The 27,623-nt window shown below is 40.1% G+C and overlaps 1 protein-coding gene across 3 annotated transcripts in view; it reads left to right on the top strand.

Annotated features, from left to right (window-relative positions):
• Atf6 (activating transcription factor 6) overlaps positions 1 to 27,623 on the top strand; it is a 166,917-nt gene that overhangs the window by 48,231 nt on the left and 91,063 nt on the right. For all 3 annotated transcript variants that reach the window (XM_076937940.1, XM_034508907.2, XM_076937942.1), the window contains 6 exons: positions 3,336 to 3,521; positions 4,159 to 4,250; positions 16,879 to 17,010; positions 21,618 to 21,731; positions 22,413 to 22,512; positions 27,534 to 27,601. In XM_076937940.1, the coding sequence (XP_076794055.1) occupies positions 3,336 to 3,521; positions 4,159 to 4,250; positions 16,879 to 17,010; positions 21,618 to 21,731; positions 22,413 to 22,512; positions 27,534 to 27,601 (692 nt within the window). The remainder of the gene's footprint in view (positions 1 to 3,335; positions 3,522 to 4,158; positions 4,251 to 16,878; positions 17,011 to 21,617; positions 21,732 to 22,412; positions 22,513 to 27,533; positions 27,602 to 27,623) is intronic.

Here is a 27,623-nt window from a genome sequence, read left to right as displayed (position 1 = left end):
CATGTGTATGTTGGGTATTAGTTGTAATATAAGCAGTTAGTTATATTGCTTGGGAATAATAACAGAAACAATTCTTGACATATATAGATTTGGAAACTCTTGGCAGGTGCTGGGTATTTGTGATCAACTTTTTTGTGGAGTTCCAGTTAGAAATGAAAAGAGAAGAAAGTGCTCTTTCCGACAGCCATGTAATGCTTTTCCATGTGGGTTAGGACTGGAATATGATTGACACCATCATCTTGGGTACCATTTGGTTACTCCACTGTTACTAGGAGCTGTAGTAACTGGGTAGCTATAAGTTTCCTATTATAAATGTGCTGGCTGATTTTTATGTCAGCTTGATACAAGCTAGGTTCATTTTGAAAGAGGGAACCTCAATTGAGAAAAATTTTCCACCATATTGGCCTGTGGGTTAGGCAGGAGTATACTTTTTAAATTAGGGCCCAGCCTATTGTGGATGGTGCCATCCCTGGGCTGGTGGTCTTGAGTACTATAAAAACAAGCAAGCTGAGTAAGACATGGGGAGCAGGCCAGTAAGTGGCATCCCTTCCTGGCCTCTGCATCAGTTCCTGCCCTCAAGTTCCCACCATGAGTTCTTACTCTGACTTCCCTGGATGATGGACCACAAACTATAAGATGAAATAGATCCTTTCTCTCCAGTTTGATTTTAGTCATGGTGTTGATCACAGCAGTAGAAACCCTAAGACAGTTAACTTAAAGCTGATCTGGAACTGCGCTTACTGAAGGGACTATGGCACACTCAGTAGAGTGTTTTCAAGTCCACCGGGAAGCAGACATCAGTAACTCAACCATTTATGTACATTATCTAATGAAGCCAATATTATTCTTTGTTTTTGTTTTTGAGATGACTTTGTGAACTTGCTACCTAAAGAAATTAGATTAATGCTGTAACAGTCGGTTCTGCATTTTTTTTTTTAATGTAACAAAAAAAAAATTTAAGTTGTGACATGGTAGATATTTTTGGTTATTAAATAGTGTCAGATATGACATTGGGTTCCAAGGTCTAAAATCTAAGTGAAAAAAGATAGTTAACATTGTTGAAACCATTGGAGTATTTTGGCGTATCTTCCAAATTTTACGAATATAAGCCATTCAGAGAAATAGGTGAGAATAGTTGGAAAAGTTGAGGACCTTAGAGGTTGGTTAGTGGAGGAGATGGCATTAAGTGGAAATAAAGACTATGGGCAAAAATGAGAACACGGTGTAGCGATTATGGAGTAGAGAATACTGGGGTTAAGGAGAAGGCATGGTTAGGTAGTGAGTGCTCAATCCAAGAAGGCCCTGAGAGCGAAAGGAGGATTGACAGTTTTGGCTGTAGAGTGCCAGGAAGTGAGGAGAGAGTTTAGAAGTGGTAGGCGGGGAGATAGAAGCTGATCTAAATGACCGGGAGTCTGTTGCTGTAGTCTGTAGATCCATTCATAAAAGCCTGCTTTGGAGAGTGACCTGAGAAATAGAGGAGTAAGAGAATATTTGCATTGAAATCAACTTGGTTATTAGCGTATACTCAGTACACTTCTGGTGAGTGAAGGATTGAGAGAGGCAGTAAATATAGAGAGTAAAAACATAGTGGTCACTTCTAACTGTGTCTTTGCAGGTTTGTTGTTTTTTGTTCTTGTTTGTTTGTTTGATTTAAGAAAGTCTCATATGGCCCAGACTGGCTTTGAACTGGCTTTGAGTCTAGAGTGCTGGCACTAGAGGCACATATCACTAACTTGGCTTTTTGCATGTTTTGAGAGATATGTAATGTTGATAAAAGATGCTGATAACAATTCTACATGGAGAAGTGATCTTCTGAGTAGTTGGATCTAGAGTTTGGGAACTTAGTCAATTAACTTAGGGTCATTATGGTAATTAAAGCAGTATATATATAATTTGGCCCTTCATATCCATGGATTTTGATGGATTCAACATACTGAGGTAGAAAATAAAAAAGAACATCGCCCCCATACAATAAATGTGTAGAACTTCATTACGATGTAACAGTGGCTTACATTGTACTAGATTAAGTAGTCCTGAAGTGGTTTTGCAGTGGTTCTCAACCTTCTGCACACTGAAGCCAGTGCTCCCTGTGTGCGTGCATCCTGTGGCATGTGGAGGTCAGAAGACAGCACTATATAGAGTTGGCTCTCTCCTTCCTCTGGATCAGACTGGGGATCAGACTCAGGACTTGGGTCCGCATGCTTGTGCAGCAAATGCTTTACCCACTGAGCTACCTTGCCACTCCAGGCATTTTTCTTTTTCATTTTAAAAATAGAGTAAGACTGATGCCAGTCTGCATACCAGGTGCTGTCCGCCGGGATCTGCAGGATATATACTCAGTACTCTTCTGGTGTACTTCAGTACACTTCAGGCTCAGGCCTGGCCAGAGGGGCTAAAGAGTTACCGTTGTCCAAGGGGAAGCCAGAGCAAGGCAGGCTGCCACACCTCCTCCGTGGTTACTCCTGCCCTGGAGTAGGTGGCAGGGGGCGTGGCACAGTGGGCAGCTAGGGGCCAAGGTCAGGGTCATCGAGCAGGAAGTTGCTGCAGTCAGGCTGTTGCACCCGGCTGGCTGGGGCTGGTTGAGGTCCAGCCATGAGAGAAAAAGCTCTTCCCTGGATTGTGACAGCTCAATAAGACAGGCACTCTCAGGCATCTTTAGTGAAATAACTCGTGCATTTTATTTGTCGTGGATAGGACCTTATAAACATTTGGGGGTAGGTTGGGATCTAGAGGCAGATGCTTTCTCCTGGCTTGGTCTGAGATGTTAGGGATGCCTCATCTGCATGTGGAAGGACATCAGGTGTTTTCCCTGTGGGGCTGATTGTCCCAGTCCTCTCAATGGGGTGTTGTGGTCTCCTGTTCCAGTGCAGGAACCTGGTCGGGAGTAAATTTAAACATTTACTGTTCTCAATTGTGAAAATTGCTGCGGTTCCTGAATCTGCTGGACCTTACCAGTTTTCTGTCTGGTTGGCACCATCCACTGCCCCACAGACTGACCTCAAGCTTGGAGCAATCCTCCTGCTATAACCTCCTGGAGTCCTGGGCTTTTCAGTGTAAGCTACCTCACACAGCTCTTTTGAGGTACTTTCTGAGGGATAAAGGACCAGTTAGATGCTCGACAGTGTACTTCAGAAAACACTAGTGGCTAGGATTTAGAAAGGAGTGTTTTACTCAAATCGACTTAAGCTTTCTTAATTTGAGTAGTATATTTAAGGCTTGTTTAAAAATGACCAACAACTTATATTTTGACAAAAGTTATTGAGAAATCATTTGAAAAATCAGTAGGTGTTGATATTTGGTGTGTACCATGATTCGTGTGTCGTGTAACTTCCTAGATTGCTGTGCTGAGGAGACAGCAGCGTATGATAAAGAACCGAGAGTCTGCTTGTCAGTCACGCAAGAAGAAGAAAGAGTACATGCTAGGACTGGAGGCCAGGTTGAAGGCTGCCCTCTCAGAGAATGAGCAGCTGAAGAAGGAGAATGGCTCCCTGAAGCGGCAGCTGGATGAGGTGGTATCAGAGGTGAGTGCTAGTGACCAGCTGGCTGATGTGGTGAAACTGATTTTCTTTTTGATAAGTAAATTGTTAATTACTTTTTAAATCATATAAAATAGTAGTGCTAAGAAATGGGGATACAAGAAGCACAAAATCATTTACAGTAGGAAAAAAATTTTAACCATTACCCTTTGGAATATGTTTTCCTCCAGCATGTTAGGCATGCGACGATAAAGACTGTGACTATAACATCTCCATCTTTTCTTGGGGCTCACATGGAGCTGGCACTAACTTGTTTCTGATTTATGCCAGTAGATTCTCCCTCACCTCCAGAGAAGGGACCTGGGAAGGGCAGGCAGCCAGGATGTTCTGTCCACTGTGCTGCTAGTGGCTCTTGGCTCTAGACTAACCCATCCCACCAGCCCAGAAAATGAGTCAGTTCAGGTATTTTGCTCAGTACCGGAGGGGGCATAATTCCTTTCTCTGATGGAAAAGAGGGTATGGGAGGATTTAGTCTTTTTAAAAGTACTATTTCTTTACTGTTGAGGTGTTTTTAGTTTTATTTTTTATGAGAAAATGTATTCATACAATTTGTAGAAAAGATTCTTAGTTACTGCTCTTTGTAGTGTTGACATGCAGTTTCATCCCATTTCATTTCCTGTAGAACCAGAGGCTCAAAGTCCCAAGTCCAAAGCGAAGAGCTGTCTGTGTAATGATGGTATTAGCATTTATAATGCTGAACTATGGGCCCATGAGGTAAGTATGCATATGTTTTGGATACAAATGCTAAAATTTAAATGTTTGTTATTTGTTATTGTTTTGTTCTACTCAAAAGAGGAAAACTCATTTTTTTTTTTTTGAAAAGAGAAAATCAGCATTCCAGATGTGTCCAGATTAACTGGACAGGAGACAAGTGCTTTCACAGATCTCAGAATGTATCTGGGAGGAGAACCACATTGAGGGATAGACATGATGAGTGTGACAAAAACAGTGAGCAGACTGTGGCTGGGCATGTGAATTCCTTGACACAATAGTTTATGGCATGTCATAGTGCACAGAAGATTATTTTCTATAGTGACTGAGTGATATCCTGGAGAATCCCCAGGGAGGAATCTGAACCTTGAATTGTGATACTAGTTTGCCAAGTAGGAATCATAGGAAAAGCATGTTAAGTAGAGGAAACAGCATGTTAAAAAACATGCCTATAAAATAATATATGGCATTCTTTTAAAAAGGAAAAAAGTTCAGTATATATACACACACATACATACACACATGATTTTGTCTTTGTATTAATGTATACATAATTTGTTAAATTATGTTTACAAATGGGCAATATATGCATTATTCAAAGTGCTGTCTTTTGAATTATGTTAACACATTCTCTTTTAGTAACTTCATTACATTTTGTAGAATAGATATACTATTACTTGACATATTTCAGAAATTTTATGGAACCAGTTTATACTAGTAAAGTTAAAAGTTACTGAGAATTGCAAAGAACTTAACTTATTAGTATTTATTGTATAATAGATTAAATACAATAGATTTTAAGTGTTCATTTATAAATCATTATGTGTTAAGTAATAAAATATCTCCAAATATTTAATGATACAAAAGAGAGTAGTATCATTGTTTCTTTTTTTTTCTTTCTGTTTTTTAAAAAGCAAATATTTGTTATCTGACCTACTACTACTACCTTATTTATGTCTCTGTCTCTATGCAATGTGTTCTGATGTATTGCTAGGCACCAGGATTCCATGGCTCTGTGTCTATGAATCTATTATGATGTATTGCTAGGCTTGAAGTTGACAAAAATCAATCAGATTTTCATATGAGAAAAGTTTACTGAGGTGCTACAGAGTTTGGGGATTCTTAGGGTTCCTTAGACTTCTTAGACTACAGTTTTATAGCATGTGCTATATTTAACCCTTTTCAGTTGTTTATAGGTGTCCACATGTGTGTCTGCATGTCCAGTGTGTGTATAAAATTGTCTCATACAGTGAAGACTGCACCAACTTCCTCTACTCCTGGCAGGCAGAAGAAATGTTCTTTCATTGTGTAGTTCCTAATGCTGGATATTAGGAATGTTTTGTTTGTTTTTATTACTTTTCCATCTTCTGGGTCTCAGCATCTTCTGTGTCTACTAACCTAGGAGTTCTTCAGACCTACTGGTTGGAGTTTTATGGAGACTTCAGTAGATTGGTGTGATGATTAGACTTCCAACCTTTGGTGATTTAACTCATTGTCAGCCTCTTTCTAGTCCTTGGAGGTAGGGGATGAGACTGGAAATTCCAATTCACTAATCAGGGCTTATTTTTCTGGCAGTCGGCTTTCTTCCTTCATAATTTACCTCAATTCCATAGGCTCAGGTATGGCTGGGTGGAAGGGTTTATGTGTGTGTGTGTGTGTGTGTGTGTGTGTGTGTGTGTGTGTGTAATAAACGTATTTTTCTCTTCTCCATCACTCAGGAAATCTCAAGAGTTTTAAGATTTCTGTGCTGAGAACTCAGAAAGACACCAAAATATTTCTTATAAAATCCCATTCATATTCCTGAATGAACAAGCAATGAATCAATCCTGGGAGGCCTTGTGTATAGCGTTCAGTACACAAATTAAGATTAGGCCATGCTGTAAAAAGTAAGGATGGGGCTAGAGGAGGCATTCTGTGATGTCTGAGACAATAGAAATTTGGAACAGAAGTTCTAAATGAGTCAGTGATCTTCATAGCCATCAAGCGAATCTCATTTCCACTGTAGATGGATTCACTGTAAAATGAAGAGACAGTGGTCCCTTCTTATGAAGAAAAGATCTTGTGTTCAGAAAAGAATTAAAAGGCCAACATGAAAAGGAGAATTTTAGAATGGGAGAGAGAGCTAAGATGCTTGAAAATCATGAAGGGCAACCAGCTAAGATCTGTCTATCTCTGTAAGCTTAGGGAACAGAACACCAGGTTGTGGGAATATTAAGAACTTTTAAAGTTTTGAAATATGTTTAAAAGCTTACATTGAAGACAAGTAAAAGAAAGAAGAGCTGGAAGATTTGAGGAAACAGAAGGTTCTTAACAACTTGGGATGTTACCAAGAAGGAGAAAAGACAAAACTGGCTGAAAAACTCATAAAAGCAGAAAACTATTTCTTCTAGACGAGGTTGGCATATGCAGTAGACATCAAAGCCCTGAGAACAACAGGGATCCCAAGACTGAAACCTGTTTTATAACCAGATGTTGAGAATCAAGATGTGTATTATTCAAGAGTGTCTTTTGATTGGCCCCATTGTTTGGATATCTTCACCTGCTGGAGGGAGTTTGCTGGAGGAGAATGTTCCCAGATGTCCTTATCAGTTCCACATACAGGATAGTTACTGAACAACTCAGTAAAACACATGTGCGCTCTCTCTCTCTCTCTCTCTCTCTCTCTCTCTCTCTCTCTCTCCCACCTTCTCACCCTAAAAGACAATAATTATGCAACTGGGCTACAGAGATGGCTCAGTGATTAAGAATACTTGTTCCTATAGAGGACCTGGGCTCAATTCCCAGTGCTCACATGGTGGCTCGCAACTATCCATAACTCCAGCTCTAAAGGATCCTCCACAGGCGTGAGGCACACACATGGTGCACAGACATACATGGCAGCAAAACATAAAATAAATAAAATAAAACACATAAAATGAATGTCTTTAAAAAGTATATAAGAATTCCCCGTTAAAACAACAATAATGAGAAACCTTAAGTAATTACTATTATGTTTTAATTGGTGCAGATTATGAGCTCTATCTGAATTTTCTTGAGTACCACTGAATTAAAATTGGCCAAACAAATGGATAGTTTAATCAGAGTTTTCTAAAGGATTTTAAATTTAGGAATTTAAACTATTTTTGATGAGTTAATTATAGTGTTTCAGATGTGCAATGTAGAATCATTTTGTGACTTACTGTGAAAACAAAACAATTTGCACACATACCTTAAGAAATATTCCCTAAATGCTTTGGTGATAAAATATAAAGTAAAATAATTTGTGAAAGGAAATATGTAACAAAACAGATTCTGTTGGAGAGTTTTGGGTTACTGTATAGTCATCACACAGAAAAAGGAAACAAATTTAACTGAATTAATTTTTCTGTTGATATTTTATGGATGGTAAAGAAGAGAGCTAGCTATTTTTGGCATGAGATTCAAGGAGCCAGCCCACTCTGGGTGGTCTATAAAAATAGACTCTAGCTGCAGGAAATAGCTAACCTGTTTTAGCCAGGTCTGGTGGTGTACTCCTGTAATCTAGCTACTCAGGAAGGTGAGCCAGGAAGATTACACGTTCCCAGCCTGTTTGAGCTCTACAGAGTGAGTTCAAGGGCAACCGTGACCTCTTAGCAAGACTGTGAATGAAAATAAGAACAGTTAGACTAGGCATAAGCTCAGTTGGCAGGGGTTTACCTAGTATACCCACAGCCTTGCTGCATAAACCACACTCCTGTAATCCTAGCATTTGAGAGGTAGAGGCAGGAGAATTAGAAGTTCAAAGTTGTCCTTAGCTATATAGCAAGTTTGAGAGCAGCATGGGCTACATGAGACCCTGTCTCAAAAACAGTCTACAGAATCAGACTTTGTTATTGTGGCTATTTGAATTGTCACTTACAAAAGATAAAATATTAGAGAAAAGAAGAAATCCAAATACATAAAAGTAATGAAAGATAAAGTTGATTAGAACATTTTGGAGCAAACTAGACATCTGCTAAAATGAACAAGATATCAACTAATTTAAACCAACTACACTGGCTGGAAAGATGGCGCAGTGGGTAGATTTCACAGTAACTACTTTTGGACCTGAGTTTGGGTCCTCAGCACTATTTAATAGCCAGTTTAGGCAGGGGTTTTCTGGCCAGCCAGTCTAGATTCACTGAGAGACACTGTCTCAAAAAATAAGGTGGAGATTCAGTAGAGGAAGACTCTTGGCATTGACCTTTCACCTTCATACACCCATGCTTTGGTGAGTCTACATAGAGATACACACACTTCCATACACACACACCCCACAAATACAAAGAAAAATAAACCAAGTGTAGCAGAGATGTGGCATGAGAGATGTTAAAAGACATGAGAGTATACCACCGTAATCATAATCAGAGTAACACTACCAGGTTATACCATTGTAACCAGGTGATTGGAGTAACATTGCCAGATTATACCATCATAACCACATGATCAGAGTAACATTACCAGTAATATGGCATTGGGTATCTGATAAATGTACCAAAAAGAACACAACGACCACTTCTGTGAAGTAGTTGCCTTGAAATGCATTTCTCTGAAGTTAATCATAAAAAAGGATAAAGTCCAAATGAGGGACACTGTACAAAAATAACCTGAATCTTTAAAAATATTAAGGTCATGAAAGCCAAGGAAAGGCAGGATCATTCCAAGAATAAAGGAGAAAGTAATAGGGGCAAGTGTCGCAGTAGGTGGGGCTGGAGCAGAAAATGAAATTAGCAGGACAGTATGGGGACAAGGACTGCAGGGTAAGCACAAGAGTAACATCTGTGGCTTCAAAGCTGCTGAGTTATGTTTGGTGCTTGTACTCCCATTGCTTACACATCGGCACTGAGGAAACACTGGAAAAATGCACATGAGCTGTGGAACTGTTTGTGAGTCTGAAGTTACTTCCAGAGAGAACTTTCCATTTTGAAGTATATCATATACTTTGGTCATGTACTCCCCCTTCTCACTCCCACTAGTCTTCCGTCCCCTGGTGTCCCTTCCAGCATATATATAACTGAGATTTTTAATTTAAACAAACAAACAAACAAACAAATCCTGTCTTAGTCAGGGTTTCTATTCCTGCACAAAACATCGTGACCAAGAAGCAAGTTGGGGAGAAAAGGGTTTATTCAGCTTACACTTCCACATTGCTGTTCATCACCAAAGGAAGTCAGGACTGGAACTCAAGCAGGTCAGGAAGCAGGAGCTGATGCAGAGGCCATGGAGGGATGTTTCTTACTGGCTTGCTTCCCCTGGCTTGCTCAGGTTGCTCTCTTATAGCATCCAGGACTACCAGTCCAGGGATGGCACCATCCACAATGGACCCTCCCCTGCCTTGATCCCTAATTGAGAAAATGCGTTACAGCTGGATCTTATGGAGGCATTTTCTCAACTGAAGCTCCTTTCTCTATGATAACTCCAGCTTGTGTCAAGTTGACATACAAAACCAGCCAGTACAAACCCCAAACAAAAAAAAGTGAGCGATATTTAAGGAGAGAAGGCAACAGAGAAAAAGTTGGCATAAAAAGAGGAGCTCCAGTATCCATCACAGTGGAACCCAAAAGGATTAAGGAAAAATGGAGAAAGGCGACATTCGAAGACAACAAACTAGAAACATCCCAGACTTGATGGAAGACAATACTTGGGCTTAACAGGCTTAAGATAAATAAGTTCAGGGGAAAGAAATGAACCAGATGAACAGATATTCATGCATAGAAACCTCCCAGCAAGACTTTGGAACACCAAAAGCAAACAGAAGATTTTCACAACATCCGAGACAGAAGATAGCTTGCTCACAAGATCATTTTTATCGTGCCCGTAGCTGACTTCTCAACAGTGTCAAGGTAGAAATCAGTAGAGCACTATCCTGAAAGTGTAAGAGAAAGAATTCAACCTAGTGTCTCTCCTGACAGAAACACCTTTTAAACATGATGGTAGTGCAGGGCTGTCTGAAGATAAACACAGCTGATGGGGTCTGTGTGATTAGCAGACCCTCATTAAAAATCACCGAATGTGTAGTTCAGGGAGAAAGAAAATGACCTCAATAAGGTTTAGACATAGACATGGTTAGCTAAGGACCAAAAATAAAAGTTGAGTGAAGATTTTTTTTAGAAAAGCTGGCAAGATGAACTTGTAACAATGCCTAGTTTGTTAGGTTAAAGCAAATCAAGATGGAATTAATTACTGATACATTGGAAGTGATAGGATTGAACTGCAAGTACTCTGTTTATTTTGGTTTGGGGAGATAGTTAGAGACACCATATGACTTGTTAAGTTAAACTTTTAAAGTTTTGGGATAAGAAGCCACAAGGGGAAAGAAACTAGACAATAAAAAATACATTCTGTGATGGTAAACTTGTGAAAATGAAATCTCTCTCTGTCTCTGTCTCTCTGTCTCTGTCTCTGTCTCTGTCTCTCTCTCTCTCTCTCTCTCTCTCTCTCTGTGTGTGTGTGTGTGTATGTGTGTATGTGTGTGTGGGCACGCAGGTGCCACAGCTCATGTATCGCCATCAGAGGACAGCCTCAGGTGTGGGCCTCAACTTCCACCTTGTTTGAGGCAGGTCACTTTGCTGTTGACTGCTGTGTGCACCAAGCAAGGTGACTCATGAGCTTCAGAGGAGATTGTCCTGTCTCTGCTGCCCATCTTGCCTTTTGGGTACTGGCACTACAGATATGTGCTACCATTCCTGGCTTTAGGTGACTTCTGGGGGTTTGAACCCATGTCCTCACAATTGCACAGGAAGCAATTTATCCACTAAGCCATTTCCCTTGCTCCTGGACTGGACTTTTGTCTTTAGGAGGCAAATTTTGTTAACTAGAGTGAAGAAAAAGCAAAATCAACCTTACAACATTAAAAGAACTGTGAGGCTGTAGAGAAATTCACAGCTACAGAGGGAAAAAGCAAACAGTAGCCCAAAGAAACCTCATTCTGCTTTATTAACAGCAGGCAAACCTGAGGGAGAAGAGCATCATTATATAGTAAATCTTTAGATATTTCCCTATTGATAAGCTTGTCTTATGTACTCATAAGCCCCTGTTCTGAGCAGGAGAGTCAGGTCATATCCCTGGGAAAGCAGCTTCTTCCTGGCAGGTTGGGCTTCAGTTTATGAATTTCTGTATTGTGTTTTCCCTTTCATTTAAAAGCCAGTAAGTCACCCTTTCTGCAAGTGGTTAATTCCTATCTGAAGGACATTGTAAATGCTACATTGTTTAAAATAATCAACAAGTGTTGGGGAAAGAGGGTTCTTTTTCAACTCTCTTGTTCTGGGTTAGGTGAAAGGCCCTCACTAGATCTGAAATCTGAAGTTTGAGACATCGGACATGGAGGAGGGCAACTAAAGCCATGAAAGGCCCGGCAGCACTTTAAGGGAGAGGTGACAATAGAGCATTCACATCAAGCATGAGTCAGGAACTGGTTAGAGGCAAAGGTCTTTATTTCAGCATTCTCGAGGTTGTCAGCTTTTCATTGTTTTGCAGGAAGAATTCTAGCTTCACATCCTGAGATGAGCTTGTCGCCAAATCTGGTTCCAATTGTGTGCCCCTGTTTGATTGTTGAGCACAGTTGGCTGTATGATATCACCATTTGGCTGAGTGTTAAAAGACACTGTGTAACTTAGATGTCAGAATTCAAACCACCAAGTATAGATGGGTTTGTTCAGCCAGATTCTTAAATGTAATCTAATTCAAGCTCTTGGCTAAAAATATGTTCCACATTTATCAAAATGACACATAAGCATCTCAAGTACAATATAAAAATATATCTAAGTACCAGGTGTTACTGAGTCAGGATTGTAGAGCCAGCATCAGACTCTTTTCTAGATAGTTTAATTTATTCATGATTGTCAAAATGTCTGTGCAAGGTAATGGGTTGGTTCTGTTTTCTTACAGCCTGGGTAGATGTCAGTCTTTGTTTTAGATGGTTCCAAGTCTGTCTTGTGCGGTACTGAACTTTGAAGGCATGGAAAATCCTGCTGATGGTTTTCTCTGCTCTGTGCTTTCACATGAACTATGTAGTGTGCTTCCAAGAAGCACACCAGTGACTGTATCACACATCACTTGGCCACCTTCTTCCTTAGACTTCAGTTATAGTGAAACAAAGTCTAATTAAGTCAGACACTATATCCCCACCTAACTTTCTTCTTTACCTGGAGTAGATATATCCTTGGGCAGGTGTCACTTTTTAAGCTAAAAGTTGGTAACTTGTGCTGTTCCTTTTCTAAGAGTGGGTCAATAAGAAGCTAGGCCAGGTGAGAAAACGCCTGTCAGTGTGTAAGCTCAGTGTATTGCTATTTTTTCCAGATTACTATGTTCTTAATAAATATAAAATAAGGAGCAGTGAATGGTTTGTCCAAAAGAGTTATAATTAACGTTGCATTACTTCACATATGCAGATATGATCATGCTTTGTCAACTGCAGCTCATACATAGTAAAGAAATAAGTGGCTCAGCTTTGTACTGACAACAGAACTAGGAATCATATGAAACTTGATCTGTGAATATACAAATGTAATTATAATATTATCTATCACTTAGGCTTCTAGGAAATTTATCACCAATGCTATTTTTGTCTTCAGATTAGAATTATTTTGTCATTTCAGTAAGTATATTAGGGGTCATTCTGCAGATTATTTTTAATTGCTAATGTCTACATGAATTATGGACATGTGCTATACACTTAGACTTTTTGATATTCGGTTTTCCAAGTATAAGCAGCATTTATGTTCTCTCCATAGTCCGTCTATCATAGTGCAACCCTGAATGAGCTACAGTTAGGGAGTGGATACGAAAACACAGTTTATGTGTCTTTCTGTATCAGCACTTTACCAGAACTCCAATAAAGCAGTTCTTCTCTCCCTTCCCTCTGTCCCTCCCTCCTTTCTCCTTTAAAAATAAATTAGAAAATAAGAAATAGAAATATGGTAATTGGAAGAAAAGAAAATATATGAAGGTGAAGACAAAGATCTCAGAACAGTCTAGGCGGGCTGTATGTTGATATTATTAATGTTTTGTTGGTGAAAGTAGCCAGTTTTGTTTTTTGTGTTATGCTATCAGTTATAGAACTTAATGCACCAAATAGTAATCTGATTTTCCCATGCATTATTTCATTTTTCTTCCTCCTACCATAGGCAGTTGTTATTGCAATCATTTTACAGATGAGGAAACTGAAAACACAGTTCTTAGCTGAGCTGGGACTTTGTCTTCATCACTAACAAAGCAAGGCTTACTTACAGGCAGATAAACCCTTACGGTGGAGCAATGCATACTCTCTTCAGCAGCTCTGCCCATTCTCCAAAAGCTTAGACTTGGCTGTGAAACAGGAAAGTGTCTGTCTGATGAATCGATTGGTTTGATATAAGTGTAACAGCAAAGTGAAGACGTGAAATGTCCATAAAGCTCACTTATTTTTTATTTAAAGAACAAAATCTAGAAGTGCCCCCTATATGCTAGCCACTGACCCACAACAGCACAGAGATTTTTATACCTTTCAGTTTGTGCTACATTAAGAGATAATACATTTAACAAGTAAAACGGTCAAGTTGTAAATTCTTTGGACAGAATAACGTATGTATGGTAGGGTAAATGGTCTTACAAGTGTCTGGGGGAGGGGTTGTTGCTGGCATGTCTCTTTGAATAGTGATTGCTGTCTAACAGATGTTTGAGCGAAGGTTTGAAGGAGATGAGGTTAGCTGTCTGGATAGCTGGGGAAGAGCGTTGCAAAGGCCTTAGCCATTGCAGGAGCCCTAGTGTGGGAAGTTGTGAGGATCATTTTCAAGGGTAAGTAAGGAGTATGGCTAAACTTAAATGCACAGGATAGGAGAATGAAGAGAAGATATCATGGCGGCAAAATGCAAGGGAAGGTCAGATAAATATTTGGGCTTTTTATCATGCTAGAAAAGGGGAGCCATCTAAAGGATTTGAGTTGTGGAGAGGCATAAAAGTCTGATCTAGATTTTTAAAAGGTCACTGCAGTTGCTGTGTTGTGAACACTTGAACTGGGCAAGCAGAAAGACAGCTGTGTCATTAAGTACCCTGTGACATCCTCAGGCTTTATAATATGTCCACACCTGCCGTCTTGTGTGACTCTCAGAAGAGCTCTGTGACAAATTTGCTATTTTTTCATGAATTTGCTGTGAGGAATTTAGGCTTAAAGAACTAAACTAAGGCAGGCGTTTGAATCACATCTTGAATCTAGATCTTCTGCCTTCAGTTTCTGTGCTCTTTCTACTTTCCCACATTAGACCCAAGGGTCTTCATGATCTTCCTCAGCTGGAAGTAATTCAGCCTTCATGTGTGGGTCTCGGAGCAACAGCAGTCTATGGTTTGGGGTGATGAGAAACAGTGTTACTCTTACCTGTGGAGATGGTTTCAATTTAAAAGTGGTCTGCTTGTACCTTAAACAGGCATGCCCAGGGTACCCTTGGGTATGTGCCATTTTATGTTCAGCCACTTGGTGTGAAGATTCAATATTTGAAGTCTTAAGGATTAAGTGGCCTCAAGAATAATCTAAAGCAGTTGTTGGAGTTAAGAACTTCATAGAGGAAAGTAACAAAAGTAATGCTTCTTTCAAACTTTGGGGCAGATTGAAACCATTCATGTTCTAATTATCTATGCTTTTCAGGATCATTGACCCATAACACAAGCAAGGCTTTTTGTATAATGGTTATCCTGTGGATTAAAATTATTGTGATTCTTAGTGGATAGTATGTTGATTGTAGAGTCATAGATCACAGATACTCATGCTTTCTCAGTATTTGCTAGTTTATTTTAAACTATGGACAGAACCTGGCTTAACTGAATTATAAAAAGTTCAGTTAGGGGGCTAGAGAGTTGGCTCAGGGGTTAAGAGCATTTTCTGCTCTTGCAGAGGACCCAGATTCGGTTCCTAGCACCCACATGGCAGCTAACAACTATCTGTAACTCCAGTTCCAGAGTTTCATCCCCCCTTCTGGCTTCTAAGGGCACTATATGTACATGGTATGTGCAAAGACATACATGCAAGCAAAACATATAAAAACAGATAAAACAAAAATAAATAGATTTTTAAAGTTTAGTTAACTGTTTTGTCAATATTCAGAGATAGAAAGTCAGGGGATACCCACTCACTCACCTAAGCTAGAGACCCAGCGGGTGCACACTCACCTACTGTGTGTCCTTGCTGTGCCTGACTCATCCTTTTGTGTTCTTGGAAATTCAGTTTTTCCCAATATTACAAAAATACTCAGGCCAAGAATCTAAAAGTTCATATCAACAGTAATTTTCTCATACCCTTTTGTATGCTTGGCCACTTTAAGAGCTGCCAAATTCCTTTTGATATTTGTAATATGACAATTATTCTTAGATAATCCTGAAATCTGGCAAGGGAATGAAATTCTTTTAAATACCAATAGAGACAAGGAAACTGTAAATATTAATTTATTCTTATAGCTAAACTTAATTTTTCCCACTTATTTCAGAGTTCAAGTATTTTTTCCTTTTTAGAAATTTCACTTTAAGCATTAAAATATGCATGAATTATAACCCCTTGCCACACAAAAGCAAAAAAAAAAAAAAAAGGAAGGTGGTGATTTTATTTATTTATTTTACTATTATTTTTTGTTGTTGGTGTGTTTTCAAGACAGGGTTTCTCTGTGTAGACCAGGCTGGCCTGTTTTTGAACTCAGAGATCCACCTGCCTCTGCCTCTCAAGTGCTGGGACTAGAAGCATGCACCACTGCAACCCAGCTAACAGTGACTGTCTTAATATACTTATTATCCAGACTAGTAGGTGGACAGTAAACTCACGGCTTTGCTTATTTAAATCCCAACGGTTGCCCTGTCACTGAATCCCTTGCTCAGAGAATTATGTTGCCTCTATATAATGAAGTGTGGTGACATGCATGAAGTGAGATTTAAACTCTTTAGTTAAAAGTAAAGTGTAATTCCCTGAAGTGGCTGTGGTGACAGCTGTGGGTACATTGCAATTACAACATGTAAATCATTACCTGTAGAAGAAGTGAGGAAAATAATGCTATAGTTATGCTAATAAATACCCAGGATAAGTCAGCTGAAAAAGCAGAAAGGTTTATTTGGCTCTTAATTTCAGAGGTTTTAGTGTATGGTCTCTGAGCTCAGTTGCTTTGGACTTGTAGTAGCACACACAGTACATTATCAGGAACTGTTATATGAAAGAGGTCTGCTTATCTCACAGTTGCTGGGAAGTGAGAGACGGGCAGAGGAGGGACTAGGACCCCAGTATCCCCTTCAAAAGCGTGACTCAATGTTCTGACCTACATCTACTAGGCTCTGCCTCACAAAAGTTCCACCACCTCCCGTGGGACCCAAGCCTTCAGCATATAATGTAATTCTAAGGTTTTTAAAAGCAGGTAAAACACTGCTTTCGTTTAGTCAGTTTATACATATGGGCATTTATACTTATCAAAACTATTTTGAAATTGTCCACTATGTACAGGATGCCAGGCCTTGAGTATGTAAGGACATCAGTGTTTTGACATATAGGCCTTAGTTTTTTTGCTGTATGTGTGAATCTATAAGGCCAGTCTGGCTTGCTTTCTAGCTACATGTAGCATACACGCATACTGTTTTTATTTCAACTGCTTCATTTTGTTGGTGGTGTTGGTTTTGGTTTGTTTTTCAGCATGCTGGAGCAAGATTCCAGGAGAGTGAAACCCAGTGTGAGCCCTGCCAATCAAAGGAGGCATCTCTTAGAATTTTCACAGAAAGAAGTTAAAGACATATCCGATGGTGTCAACCAGAAAAACAGTTACAGGTGGGACCACGTGCTGGCCTTAGTGATATCACTTTACATGTAAATTGGTCACATGGGTTTTGGCTAGTGGAGCAAGTGAGCTAGTCATGCCATTAATGTATTTTTATAATCAGTTTTAAGAATAATTTGATTTTGAAACAGTTCCCAGTTTAGGATTTTTTCCTTTGATTTATTTATTTATTTTACATCCTAATTGCAGCTCCCCCTTCCTCCAGCCCCACCCTCATTTGTTGAGATGTGATTATATAATCAGTTTGTATTGACATACACATATATTGAAATACATGTACTGTCTTCATTTTTTTCACTGTTATTATGGCTTAGCACATTTATCTAATATTTCTGTCTAGATAGATATAGCAGGATGATGTACTTGAACCTATTTGTGGTCATGAAGTAAAATTATTTGTTGTTTTCTGATTTCTTTCCTTTTTATAATCTGACAGATACCTTGGTAAATTTTCATTTTGGTTAGTAATAAAGCAAAAGGGTGTACATGAAAACACAGTTCCTATAGTCTAATTAGAAGAAGGTACAGTAAGTAATTTTGGAACTGTATCCTTTTTAGTAAACATTTAGTAAACATTGCCCTATGTGTTTTTAGATTCTTATCAGAGGCAAATAAAACCAGACTCTTGTTGCGGCCCGAGCTGCCCCAACATTTTTGGGCGCCAAAAATGTTGAGAGCCAAAAATGTTGAGAGCCGCTCTACCCCATGCTTGGGGGCCCAAGTGTCGGGGACTGCTCTGTCAGTTTTGGAACCCACACTGCCAAAAGCCTTGGGGGCTAAATTGTTAGAGCCTGCACTGCCCCCAAGCTGCTCCAGTCTGAGGGTCGGGGTTCAGCAAGAGAGAGAGTGAGGATGGACACGAGGAATGGAGACCAGACAGTGATTCAATCCCGTTTATTCTTCAGTCTCTCTTCTTCTCTCCAAGTTCCTAGTTCCTAGTCCCTAGTTCCTAGTACCAAGTCTCAGGTCCTAATCCCAGTCCTAAGTTGCTAGTCTCTTTCCCAGTTCCAAGTTCTCTTCCAAGTGCTAAGTGCCTAATAATAGTTGCCTGTCTCAAGTCTCAAGTGCCTACTACTAATTCCAAGTTCTTCCTCCAAGTGCCAAGTGCCTATTAACTAATAATAATATTCTTCTGTCTGCCTCTCGCCTTTTATATGTCTCACTTCTAAGCCACGCCTTTAAGTCATGCCCTTAGGTCTTGTCTCTAAATCTGATCTCTAAGTCACGCCCTTAAGTCACACACCTTTAAGTCTCACACACCCAAGGGAAAATCTTGGGTATCTAAAACAAGATGTTATCAGAGTGTGCTCAGCTGTTGTAGGCTAATGTAATCAAGTCTGTTGTCAGCGTGTAGGCTCAAGATGGCTGCAAGGATGATAGCCGCCTTCTGTCTGCTCCCCACAGACTCTTGAGCAGTAGGCAGAGATGTTACAGTATAGCATCCATTGCACTGGGATGAGGTGCTTGAAATTGCTAAAGACCTGGTTGCCCTGGACTGTCTGTAGTGTTACAAGGTGAAGGCTGTAGAGGAATCAGCCTTCCTGGGCTTTTACTCTTGAGGTTGAGTTTGGAGCCAAGGATCTTATGTAATACAGCACAGCAGTGATGGAGGCCATGATGGCAGCACAGCAGTGATGGAGGCCATGATGGTAGCACAGCAGTGATGGAGGCCATGATGGTAGCACAGCAGTGATGGAGGCCATGATGGTAACTGTAGCGCACAGCCTCGCCGATAAGGAGCACACCACACTCAGGATTCTTCTGACAGCATTTATTGAACAGCTCTTCAAGAAGGAGAAAAGGGGAAGGACGCCGAGCTCAGAAAGCCCGCTGCTTAAATAGAGCTTTGGGAGACGTGCTCAAATCTTTCATCCAATTGTCATACTCGGTTTTCGCGCCATGCGCAGGTGCATTCTCAAGTAAAGCTTCCGTGAAGAACCAGGAAGCAGAAGCCTGCGCCATCTTTTAATGGCAAATGCGGCTCCTCACAGGTAACATAGCAGTGATGGAGGCCATGATGGTAGCAAAGCAGTGATAGAGGCCATGATGGCAGCACAGCAGTGATGGAGGCCATGATGGTAGCACAGCAGTGATGGAGGCCATGATGGCAGCACAGCAGTGATGGAGGCCATGATGGTAGAGAACAACTGCATGCTGTTTTCTGATAATCTGTTGTTTACATGTTGGAATTTGTCACATTTCTGAAATGTTGACATGGTGATAACAGTGTCTCTAAAATTGATAGTGTATTAGTTTTCTTATTTTTCCAAAATGTGCCCATGTTTTTCCTTCAATTCTATATTTTTGAGTTCTCTGGTTGTCCACAGGTAATCTTTCAAAAATTTTATTTTAACTTTAATAGTCTTTGGATTTACAGTGTTTTATTAAATACAGTTAGTTGCTAAAAAGAAGAAAAATTGTTGATTTGATACTTGAAAACACACTTATTCTAGGTAATCTTTATAGGCATGGTTTCATTGTGGCAAATCTAATGGTGACCCATGTGCTCACCTTGAACTTTGTTCAAGATTTGGCTAAGTGAGTCACTCCCTAAAAGATTTTTTAGTCTGTCTGCCTTCCTTCCTTCCTTCCTTCCTGTCTGTCTGTCTGTCTTTGTCTCTTTCTTTCTTTCTTTCTTTCTTTCTTTCTTTCTTTCTTTCTTTCTTTCTTTCTTTCTTGACTGTCTGCTGTTTGTGGTGTTAGGGATTCAGTGCAGGGCCTTGTACTGCACTACTGTGGTATTTCCTTGCCCCTGGTTAGTTGAGACAAACTCTTGCTCTGTAGCACACACTGGCTTTCGCTTGTGAGCCTCCTTCCTTCACCTTCTGTGTGCAAGCTTATTGTGCCTGCTCAGTCTTCCTTCCTGCTCTCTGGTTTTCTGTGTAAGCTTCTCCTTTGTCTAGATCCCAGGCTTTAAGGCTCAGGACCCTGTTTGTCTCCTGCTAAGTGACTCATCTGCACTACAGCCTCCACATGCGCACACACGGGTGATGCTCAAGTTCCACTGCATGTGTTGGACGTCTCATACACATGCACACGAATCCAGTTGTCTCTGACTTTTTCCCTTTCTGTATTTAACTCATATTAACTCATATTTGGTTTTGGTACAATTTTAAGGCTTAAGGATAATTGAGGTCTCTCACTTCTCTACTTAGTAACTTCCCTTTTATTCAGCAAATCCTAATTATGATCCAGTCTCTGTCTTCCCAACTTCCTCTTCTGTCTGTCCCACATGCCCACAGCTCTTCAGCAGTCTTCTGTTTCTTGAGTCTGCTTTTTTCTCACTTGCTTTTGCCAAGTGTACTCTTCTCCTAGTTTCTGTGCAGCTGGTTTCCTCTTGTCGTTGAGCCTGACTTATATCATCCTTTCCTTAGACTGTCCGTCGTATCTGAAGGAGACCCTGCCATACTTGCTATTTGAGTCCTTTGTTTCTTGTACAACAATTAGCATGGTTTTGCTGTATTTTATGTATTTGTTTTCTTGTGTTTGATCTGCCTTTCCTGTTAGCTCTGTGAGAATTTACTTTTGTTCTCTCTTGGATTAACCAGCACATAGGTGGTATTCCACAAATATTGAATGAATAAGTGAAAAGCATGAAGCTTACCATGTTCAATTATGTATATTTTTTGTATTTTAGCATATCTGATTTATAAATTCAGAGCATATCAACAAAAAAATTCAGAACAGATCTAAGATTTCTTAGTGAGATAGATTAAGATACAGACTGAAGGATATAACTAGTAATGGCAGGTCTGGTTCACATTCTGATTTTCAACTCCGGTTTTGTTTCCTATCATACTCCATATATGAATCACGTGACATAAGGCAGTAGCGTAGGTACAAATAGGTACAAATATGTGTTTTTAAGTTAATGAGTAACTACTCATTGTCATTTAGTGTTTGTTACTGACTTAAGGGCATCCACAGCTCTAATTTTTTTTTTTTTTCTTTTTGGTTTTTGAGACAGGGCTTTTCTGTGTAGCCCTGGCTGTCCTGGAACTCACTCTGTAGACCAGGCTGGCCTCGAACTCAGAAATCCACCTGCCTCTGCCTCCCAAGTGCTGGGATTAAAGGCGTGCGCCACCACTGCCCAGCAGTTCTAAAATTTTTATTCACTTTTTCAACTTTGTCACTTTTCTCCTGCCAAATATTTTAGGTCTTCCTCTACCCCCACTTCACACAAATTTGCTTGGGTAGACTATTGAGTTTTGTTGTCACAGAAAGGCAAATGACCACAAGCCTGTTATAATAATAATAATAGTAATAATAATAATAATAATAATAATAATAATAATAATAATAATGTTTTTCTTATCAACTGCTAACTCTTTCCCGTACTTTCTCCTCTACTCCAGCAATATCAAAGTTTACTGAATTCGCACACAGCATGTGCTGCACAGTAAATAGTAGAGAATTACTTTGCCGTCTCTTAGAAACTGAATGACAGTTCACCATATGGTTTATACTTGATTCTTTCCATTATGTTCATTTCGATCTTGCAACATGTTCAATTTGGTATATGTTTATTTTAATGAAAATTGATACTATAAGCTTTATAAAACTTATGATTCAAGGAAATGATCTCTGTTTGTTTCAGATATGATCATTCTGTGTCCGATGACAAAGCCTTGATGGTGCTAAGTGAAGAGCCCTTACTGTATATCCCTCCACCTCCATGTCAGCCCCTGGTTAACACGACAGAGGCTCTCAGGTGAGGCTGTGGGTTGGTGTAGAAACTACTGCATGGCCTCCCATGGCAAACTTCAGAACATAGAACATAGAAAAGCATTTCTTCAGTTTTACTAAGAGGCCAAGAGAATCTGACTTACTTGTTGGATATCTGTAAGCCTGCCAGTTGTCCAGGTAGAGATGGTGATGGGTCCATTCGATATGATCGCCTACTTATGTGTGCCTTGTTTGAATGAAAGGATGAAGTGAATGTTAAAATTCAGGGTAAGCTGGGCAGTGGTGGTGCACACCTTTAATCCCAGTACTTGGGAGGCAGAGGCAGGTGGATTTCTGAGTTCGAGGCCAGCCTGGTCTACAGAGTGAGTTCCAGGACAGCCAGGACTACACAGAGAAACCCTGTCTCGAAAACATAATACTGTCAGCAGACAGTATCCTTTTTCATATTAGGAAGGTGATATATGATCATATTGTTCTGGACATATATTCCATTATTTCTTTGAAATTTGAACTTATAATTGAGGAGGTTACCTTAAAGCAATCCATGTCCTAGTGTTTTGTTTTTTTAAATAAATCAAAAAGCATTGTTAAGTAGTCAGGTATGTTAGGCTGCTCTTTGGGTCTTATAAAACAGTTAAATTAATTTCTAACAAAAGAATAAGCCAGTTAACTACTATCAAATATATTTGATTACTCTGTTTTATAGGTTGAACCATGAACTTCGAGGCTGGGTTCATAGACATGAAGTGGAAAGGACCAAATCTAGAAGAATGACAAATAGCCAACAGAAAACCCGCATTCTCCAGGTCTGTTCTTCTGGTGTTTGAAGAAACGACAGTCCAGGTTTCTTTCAGGGGACTTGCTTTCTTCCCTGGGAGATATGGGCACTTAAGCCTTATTTATTTCTCACTGGGGCTGCTTCCGATGCCGATGCCACAGCCACTGCTGCCTACTCAGGCATGGTGCTGCTTCTTATACTCCTGTCTGTCTCTGTCTCTGTCTCTGTCTCTGTCTCTCTCTGCCTCTCTGCCTCTCTCTGCCTCTCTCTCTCTCTCTCTCTCTCTCTCTCTCTCTCTCTCTCGTCTCCCCTCTCTCTCTCCCCTCTCTCTCTCCCCTCTCTCTCTCCCCTCTCTCCCCTCTCTCCCCTCTCCTCTCTTCGTAGCTGGATGAGATAGAAATTCATCTCTTACATGAATTCTTCATAGCTCTAGGATTCAGGGGGAAACCCAATGAAATATCTTCCAGACAAGGGAATAGCAAATGTAAAAAGCCCCAGGATGGAACAGTTTGCGTATTTACAGACCCTCAAGCAGTTGAGTAAAGCTGGGGAATGCTGTGACTGAGGGGAGAGCGGTAGGAGGTCAGATCTGAGAGGCTGCAGAGGAGAGCTTAGGGGACGCCATAGGCTCTGCTCTGAACTTTGGATTTCATTCTAGTCATGCAGGACACCACTAGTCAGTTTGGTGAGGGAGTGACTTGATCTGATTTAAATATATGAAAAGTCATTTTGGCTAACACTGGTAGAACTCCTTAGTGAATTTGGGAGACAGAAGCAGGATTTGAGTTCAAGGCTAGCCTAAAATATATAGTGAGACTTTGTCTCAAAACAATAACAAAGAAACAAAAATGATCATTCTAGCTGCCACACAAAGCAGACTGATGGGGAATAGGAGTGGGCGTAGGCATTGCAGTTGTCTAGATGGGAGATCGTTGGGTCTCTTCTACTGTGGATATGAAGATATGAAGGGATAGGAAGGAATGGAGACCTAAATATATTTTGAAAGTAAAACTGTTAGGGAATTGTTGCTATAAAATAAAAAGGAATTGGCGATAATTTCTGTTTCTTAGGTGCTGGATTAATACTGATGCCATTTGTAGAGACAGAAAGTGAAGGAGGAGTTAGAGACAGAAGTCAAGAGCTTTAGATACAGGTTTTAGATAATCAATTGAAGAAGTCAATTGATTGTATCCATGTATCCACGTCTGGACTGTAGGAGAGAAGTGGAGGCTAAGTGTTTGATTTTTGGGTGCTACTTCCCAGTGTGAAACTATAGAGGAGAGGGAGAGAGTGATGAACCAGTGCTGAGCATTGCACATGTGTGGGCTACAAAAAGCATCCCTTGAAGGTGGCTGGACAGCAAGACGGAGGACAGGAAAGGGCAGTGCGGCTCCCAGCCAGGCGGACATGCTGTGGGTACTATTAAACCTTACCGTTGGAACTCACCAGAGACCCTGGAGGCTCTTTTATTGTGGCCATAATGACAGAAGCCCAGGGAAGGGAGAGTGGGCGAGTAACGTGGAAGAGTGGCCGTAACTGTTGCAGAGCACTCCCCAGAAATGGGCATAGGGACTAGGAGTCAAGGGGGAAACTTTCACCTGCTTTACACGCTTGGTTTGGTGCTAATAGAAGCATCTTGCTGAGCATGGTGGCGCTCACATGATAGCACGGTTTTACATCCTAGCTCTTGAAGGGCAGGAGAAACAGAGGCAGGCAGTAGCCATGAGTTTGAGGCCGGTGTAGTCTAAGCCAGCCAGGGCAACATTGTGAGATCCTGTCAAAAAGAAAGAAAAGGAAGGGGGTTGAGGAAGGGACAGAGAAAGAGGCATCTCAGCCGGGCATGGTGGTAGTGACTGGCATCTGTAATCACAGAATCCAGGAAGCTGAGGCTTAATTTTAGGCCATCCTGGACTACATAGTGAATTCCAAGCCAGTTTGAGCTGGAGGGCTAGAGTGAAACTTTCCCTCAGGTTTGGGTAAGAGGTGGATAAGGAGGTGGTGGGAGAGGATAAGAGAGGGACGGAGAGAAAGGGAGGGAAGGAGAGAGGGAGAGAAGGAGGGAGGGAGGGAAGGAGGGAGGGAGGGAGGGAGGGAAGGAGGGAGGGAATAAGAATGAATGTGCCCGGGAGAGTGAGCTTAACTGTTTATTTGGAAAGAGTACCTAATATGTTCAACAGTATCGTTGAGCTCCTGTTCTGACTTCTGAGGGTCTGTGTCTGTGATTATCTAGAATGTCCTTTCCTAGGCCTCTCCAACCCCTTCTTTCCCTACTGTGGCAGCAGTGTTGTGAGGACTTGACAATCCCAAAGCTCTTCCTGGCATTGGAATACAGGGCTAGCACTTGAGAACGTATCAGTTTGCTAAACTGTGCATATATATCAACTACCTCCTCAGCCATAGGGGAAGGAGACTGTTTGGCTTCTGCTTCCATATTTGGAGCAAGTTTATCTTACTGGCAGAGTCTAAATGATTGCAACCCCAGTGACAGAAGGTTCGAGTAATGTGGTTTTCTGGCTTCTAGCCTTTGCCGTATAGAGGAAGAGATAATCTCACAAAGCTAATTTATGAAAATCAGGTGATAATTCTTGGCTTGTCTTTATAATTTGTCACACTACTCTTTCCTATTTTTTTTTTTTTTATAACTGTGAAAGGGTTTTTCTCTAATCCTGAAAGAATTCTAGTGTAAGGGAAGTAATGTTGTCCTAAGTTTGGCCCATTATTTATAGATTTGTAGTTTAGACTGCAGCCCCTTTCTCTGCTATTTTGGGAACATGTCTCTCTATTGGGCACTTAGATAATAGTTCAGAAGTCTAGGAATCTTAGCTATTACCAAAAAAGGAATGACATGGAAGAATCTGTATTTGTCTGAGTAAAGGAAGTTCTGGGCTAGCTAGGAGGACAGTCATCTTGATCGTGTAATGTTAGCTGTAAAGCATGTAAGAATTCATTTGGTCTCTTTCTTTGTGTTGAAAGACTGCACCTGCTCTGCAGCTCCCCCACCCCCATTTCCACATTCTTCCCTCTTAATTATTTATTTTAGGTATTAAAAAAGTCAGTCTTAGTTACTAACATTTCTTTGAAATTTTTATCACTTTATTTGAGTATCATGTCTTTGATTTGACTTCTTCCCTTTCATAATCTTAACCTTCTTAGCCTGGAGCTGTTAGACAAGATCAAGGGTGAGTGAAAAAGCCTTCTAAGATTAGGGCAAAGCTAAGGCACTTCAGTAGATCACAGTCAAAAGGGCTGTTTCAGGAGGCTGGACAGTAAGAAATTCTAGACAGGCACTTCTACAGGTCTCATGCTCAGGAGACCAAACTAGGAGAATCATCTGTTTGAGATCATCCTGGGCCATATAACAAGACTCTTTTCTAAAGGGGGGAAACTCCAAAGCTTTTTAGTCTAAGAAAACAATGCCAGATACAAATCAATATTAGCAGGGAGGAAAAACAGCAGCATAGATAAATATCCCAGTAAAACTAACAGATTATGAAAAATAAAGTATGACACTGACACACACACACTCACACACAGAAAGAGAGAGAGAGAGAGAGAGAGAGAGAGAGAGAGAGAGAGAGAGAGAGAGAGAGAAATATCCTAGTAACTTGTATTTTTGTATTTTTAAAACAGGAATAAAAACAGCTATGGAATTTATAAATAAGTTGTTTGTTTGTGGAAGGTTCTTAGTAGGTAGCCCTGGCTGGCCCGGAGCTCACTATTTAGACCAGGCTGGCCTTGAGCTCAACAGAGAGCCAGTTGCCTCTGCCTTCTAAATGCTGGACTTGAAGCTAAGTCTTTATACTGTGCAAATATTATTCCAAGGTAGGTTGTGATGATGTGACATGGATAGTAGTGGCCCCTGAATATATTATTTTCCCCTATACATATATAGCTATGATAAAGGGTAATTTACAAGTTAAGCACAGTAAGAAACTCACAACAGTAATTTATAGCATTTACAACAATGTATTATAATAAAACCTCCAGTATCATTACTTCTGGGCTTGAGACCATTATTCAGTTAAATAAGGTTCTCCTTGTATAAGCACTGCTATAGCATGGTAGTTGATCAGAGACTTAGAGGCCTACTAAGTGACTAGCATGGCAGTTATGTGAGTGCATTGATGTATGTGCTAACCATCAAATCAGGCCCTTGTAGAACCAGAAATTGGGAAGATAAGGTCATCTTCACACATTGGCTCCATTTACCAAAGAAACGTGTTCTCCTTTTTCCTTAAGCATTTTGTATTTGCTTCTGTTTTAGTTTTTAATCATACTTTATTGTTTTATAGAACTTTCCCCCCAGTCATACCTGAGCTTCTTACAGGAAACCAGATATCTAATTTTGAAGCCCTATTTCATGTAAAGATGGATATATGAACAGGATAATTAATGAATTCCTTGAGATTTATTAGACTAGTATCTATATATCAAAAATACTTATTATTGTAACAACAGGTTACTTTCTAACATAATAGTAGTAAAATACCCTTGAATTCTGATTCTCTTATAAAATTCTCCTAAAGATTAACTTACTAAACTCTCAGGAAAATAAGAGAACAGATACAGAGCAAGTGCCTTGTGAAATAGAGGTTTCTAGTGTGGCATATGTTGGCACTGATGGTTCTATACTAAACTGTTCTCTGGCCAAAAGAGTCATGAGTTAGATGCCTTTCATGAGATACCAATGGATATGTTAGGTGTGAGGAATGTGTGTGTAACTTGGTGAATAGTGGAAATTTTGTTTCATTTTGAGTCTTTCCTATTTCTTAAGAATTTGTCTATAACATAATAATTTTTGACAAATAAAAGTTGTTACATACCCTGTATTACTTGTACAGCTTGGTCATAAAACTTGTAATGGTAGACTGAACTTAGGCAGTCTTTCTGTAAATTTTGTGGGAAGTACCTAAAATGTCTTTATAGGACAGAGTAAGATATAGTCTCAGCCTACAGCATGACCTAAAGTATTCTAAATAACAAACCCAGGTATGAGTCAGTATTGGAAGTTTTTTTGTCTTAATTCCTAAACTACCTCCTCTCTTCCAGGGTGCTCTGGAACAAGGCTCAAATTCTCAGCTGATGGCTGTCCAGTACACAGAAACCACTAGCATCAGGTAAGAAACTACAGAAGCTCTT

The sequence above is a fragment of the Arvicanthis niloticus genome, chromosome 7, assembly GCF_011762505.2.
Source record: "Arvicanthis niloticus isolate mArvNil1 chromosome 7, mArvNil1.pat.X, whole genome shotgun sequence".
NCBI classification, from domain to species: domain Eukaryota; kingdom Metazoa; phylum Chordata; class Mammalia; order Rodentia; family Muridae; genus Arvicanthis; species Arvicanthis niloticus.
Note: the sequence above shows the minus strand (reverse complement) of the source record. Positions and strands in the feature narration are given on the sequence as shown.